The sequence below is a fragment of the Notechis scutatus genome, chromosome Z (genome assembly GCF_049901735.1).
Source record: "Notechis scutatus isolate UNSWTSFEM ecotype Mainland chromosome Z, rNotScu1.2, whole genome shotgun sequence".
In the NCBI taxonomy this organism is placed as follows: Eukaryota; Metazoa; Chordata; class Lepidosauria; order Squamata; family Elapidae; genus Notechis; species Notechis scutatus.
The window spans coordinates 118908791-118913376 of record NC_142025.1 but is presented as its reverse complement, the minus strand read 5'-3'; the positions used below and the strand labels follow the sequence as shown (position 1 = coordinate 118913376).

General features: G+C 45.1%; 1 protein-coding gene across 1 annotated transcript; it reads right to left on the bottom strand.

The window, feature by feature from the left end:
* Positions 1–377: 377 nt before the first annotated feature.
* LOC113431487 (histone H2A type 1-H-like) lies at positions 378–4334 on the bottom strand. Its single transcript, XM_087947396.1, is given in 6 exon segments — positions 378–547; positions 1870–1884; positions 3975–4067; positions 4070–4118; positions 4120–4238; positions 4241–4334. Coding segments are annotated over 6 exon segments (540 nt in total).
* Positions 4335–4586: the final 252 nt, after the last annotated feature.

The following is a 4586-nucleotide window of genomic DNA, read 5'->3' as shown; positions in this document are numbered from 1 at the left end:
TTGAGAAATGTCTCTTTTCTTTTCTGTACACTGAGTATTTGCAGCAGACCAATTCCTTGTGTGTCCAATCCCACTTGGCCAATCAAGCATTTTCTTGTCTAAACCCGTCGCTTCTAGGAAGGGCTATTAAGTCAATGAAACCTTCTCCAAGTTCTCCTTCTGGTCAGCTTCCATCCGCCAACGAGGCCACGTTTTCATCAGTTTAAATAATTTTTTTTTTTTTTGGAGACCTGACCTTAGATCCAAAGCAGCTTTTGTGGTGATTGTAAGCAAAAACTGGCTCTTTTGTGAGTTGGTGAAGGGCTCTGAAAAGAGCCTCGGAGGCGGATCTAGGTGTTCCGGCTAGACTGAATAGATCTCGGGGCTTTTAGGACCATTCAGATCTTCTTGGGCAGCAAGGCGGGCTGGATGTTGGGCACGACGCCACCCTGGGGGATAGTGACCCGGCTGACCAGATGGAGGGGAGGAGCTGGCGTCGCGACGGTACGGTCTGCAATCAGCTCCAAGATTGCAGCCGATATCTCAGCCCTGGTCGGTCCAAACGGACCTAAACCGTCCCGTAGAGAGGGTGATAGTGAAGGGCACATCCTGTGGATCCCAGGGACATCGCAAAGTCCCTGGTTGATCCAGGAGAAGCCCTTTGCCAGCGGCTGAGAGGCAGCCTTTAAGCTGCTGAAGTTGGGACAGCTCCGGAACGGAAGAGACTGAAAGAGAAAGTGTGTCGGCTTGGGTGAGAACTTTTTTTTTTTTTTTTTTACTATTATTCTGAGACTTAGAGGACACCCTAAGAAAAAGGAAATCTGTAAAAGTTTTGACAGAACTGAGTAAGCGGCGGTTTTTAAATGGAAACGTCAAAGTGGGGCTTGGCTTTTTATTTTTTCACTTTTTTTTTCTACTGGACTTCTATCGTGATTTAGCTCTTGATTTTGTGATTTTTTTGAGGCGGGAGCTAGCAGCTCAAAATGCAATTGGTTTTGTTCATCATCTTGGCAAATCACTCGATGACCGAAGCTGCTGAAATGTTGCCTGATACCTGGCAGTTTCCTGAAAACTCTGCACTGGCTGCCAACTTGATCAAGGCTAGATGGAAGAACCTGTGCTCTAAATTCAGTGTTTGGGGTGTGAATCAAGTCTGCAACTCCTTCTGTTTTCACTGGGTGCTGCATGCAAATACGGCTTTCTTTGTGGGAATTTTTTTAAATACTTGCATTTTTGGCTAGTAATTGTGAGAAAGGATTACTGAAAAATAGGAAGAGTGGAAGATTCATAAATTTTTGCTTTCATCGTACACAAACGCTTCTAATATACGATGGAACCCAATGCACAAAAAAACCCTCCTTTGTCTTGAACTACAATTTTAGAATCCTAAAACAACTTGAAAATGTGCTTTCTTCTTTCTTTCCCTCTGCTCCTCTCTTCCCCCCTTGCAGGATTGTGTGCTTCTGACTTCTTTGCTCCAATATTATCAAATGCACTGAACATTTAATAAAATGATACAGAAAAAAAAACTATGGACTTCAATGCCCAAACTTTCCCAGCCATCAATTGTGAGAGTAACTCCTTAATTTGCCACTTGTGCTGGAATGTTATCTGGGATCAATATTTTTTATTGTTCAATTCTCACATGTAACCAGTATCTTTTATTATTGACCATCACTTGGTTTTCTGACATACGGCTAATAACAGAATACAGGTAGTCCTCAACTTACGACAGTTCGTTTAGTACTATTCAAGGTTACATGATGGAAAATAGTGATTTATGACCGTTTTTCACACTTACGACCGTTTTACCGTCCCCCTGCTCACATGGTTCACAATCGGATTGTATCTGACTCAACATTTATGACAGTTGCAATATCCAAGAGTTACTTTTGTGACTCTCTGACAAACAAAGTCAATGAGAAAGCTAGATTCAAGTAACCTTATTCATTTAACAACTGCGATGATTGACTTAAGTGAATTTTGCCCTGTTGAAAGTTAAAATCCACACTTCTAGAAAAATGAAATATTTTAGGATATACTAAAAAGGCAGAATATTTTCCTAAAAAGAGTAGAAACTCAGAAGCAGAAAGTCACCTCAGAAGCTCACCTTCGTCAATGGATGGGCCATTAAGGCCTGGGCCAGAGTATTCTACATAACAAAGGCCTCTACCCCATCTCATCACCTGGCCTGGGAAGATTGCATCAGCCAGCACTCAGGTGAAGCCAGGTGGTCCAGACAAAGCCTACAAAGTTAGCTAAGAGCCCCTGGCCCTGGAAGCCTGACAGCCAATGGGATACGTTTCTTACAAGGAACAGGAAACACCAAAGAAGGGTATACAACTAAGGGTCTCTCAGCATCTTGGGCCTTCTTTTCCTTCACCCAACACCTTGAAGCACGTGACTGTCCTTTTCACTTCGGAGCTCCAAGGCACGTGGTCCTGTCCACCATTAAACCAAACAGCCTCCATGTTTCCAGCGTCTTTTCCCCACTTGGAACTGAACTCGGAAGGATATTTCTTCCAACTGCCCCATGACAACTTTTCTTGCCACATTTAATAAATTTCTCACTTAACGTAAATTCTGGGCTCAATTGTATCCTAAATTTAAGGACTTACCTGTATAGAGTTGGAAGGGACCTTGGTGGTCTTCTAGTCCAACCCCTTGCTCAAGTGCTCGACTTACAACCATAATTGAGCCCAACACTTGTTGCTAAGCGAGACAGTGACGTGAATTTTGCACCGCTTTATGACCTTTTTTTGCCACAGTTGGTAAGTGAAACTCTGGTGTTGAATTATGTAACACAATTAAGTGCTTTAAATTGAAAGAATTTTTAAAAGCAACTGTTGGAAGAAATATCCTTCTAGATATTCAGTTCCAAGTGGGGAAGAATGGAAACATGGTGATTGTTTAATGGTGGACAGGATCACATGCCTTGGGTGAAGAAGAATAAAAGGAAGAAATGCTGAGAGTGCCATGGTTTTATGCCCACTGTTGGGATTTGAATTTGAGCTTGTGTTCTGATTGGTTGCCAGACTCCCATGGGGCCATGCAGGAGCAACCTTGTAGGCTGTCCTGGGTCCCAGGCTTGGTTGAACCTTGCTGGATGATGATGTAATGAAAGGGCTTTGGACAATTCCTACTATGGCTCTAGCTGGAGGAGGTAGATCTTTGTTATGTAGAATACTGGTCCAGACAAAAGTATGGGGGAGGGGCTGAGTTTCTGCCTCTCTGAGTTTCTACTTCTCTTTTAGGGGAGATATTCTGCCTTTTTAGTATATCCTAAAACATTTCATTTTTCTAGGGTGGGGTGGGTTTTAACTTCCAACACAACATAAACGCCCACCAGGCTGCCCCAAATATTTAGGCCAAAACCAAATTTCAAGATCTTTCTAAAATCCCCATTATCATTCCCCTCCCTCCTGCATTTCCTTAGAAGTTGCTGATAAAAGTAGGTCAAAAATCTCGGATTTCCCTTGCAAAAATTTGGAGTCGAAGCCACAATGTTAATAAAAGCTTTGGAAAATATGGGAGACGGAAGCTTATTAAAATTTTACAGCCAACTGGCCATCTGTATTTTTGGAGTTTAGACCTGAAAAACTCAGACCGCCCCTTTATTTCCAGGGTGGCTTTCTTTGAAGAATCTTCTGGCCCAGTTCCGTTTCCAGATTGCTCCTTGTTTGGCCCTGTTGGGACATTAAATATCCCCTCCCTACAGGAAATGAAAGGGCTATTAAGTCAATGAAACCTTCTCCAAGTTCTCCTTCTGGTCAGCTTCCATCCGCCAACGAAGCCACGTTTTGAACAGTTTAAATTAAAACATTTTGGAGACCTGACCTTAGATCGAAAGCAGCTTTTGTGGTGATTGTAAGCAAAATCTAGCTCTTTTGTGAGTTGGTGAATGGCTCTGAAAAGAGCCTCGGAGGCGGATGTAGGTGCTCCGCTTAGATTAAATAATAAATGGACTTGATCTCGGGTCTTTAGGCCCCTTCAGATCTTCTTGGGCAGCAAGGCGGGCGGGATATTGGGCACGAAGCCGCCCTGGGGGATAGTGACCCGGCTGAGCAGCCTGTTCATGTCGTGGTCGCGCGGACGGCCAGCTGCAAATGACGCGGATAATGCGCGTCTTTCTTGTTGTCCGCGCGCTGCGTTGCCCGCCATCTCCAGGATCTCGGCCGTCAGGTACTCCAGCACGGCGGCCAGGTAGACCGGAGCGCCGACGCTTATCCGCTCTGCATAGTTGCCCTCGCAGAAGCAGCCGATGCACGCCCCACCGGGAACTGCAGCCCAGCCCGAGAAGAGCGAGTCTTGCCTTTCGCTCTGGCTTTGCCGCGCTGCCTGCCACGTGTCAACATCCTGATTTTCCACCCGCGAAAACGTCTCGAAAGTGAGACCGTGTTGCGGCCAATTCCTGCTTTTATAGTCGCCGCCGGCTCCTGCGCGGGCGGAAAGGATTGAAGGAAGCCGCTCGTCCAATGAGACTCGGGCATCTCCTCTTAGCTCATCGAAGGAGCCAATAGGAACGGCGGCGAGAAGACCCCAACAAAAGGTTGCAAGGGTTTTCCTTTTTCTCACGAGGTCGCTTTGAACTTTGGGCGAAAATCGTA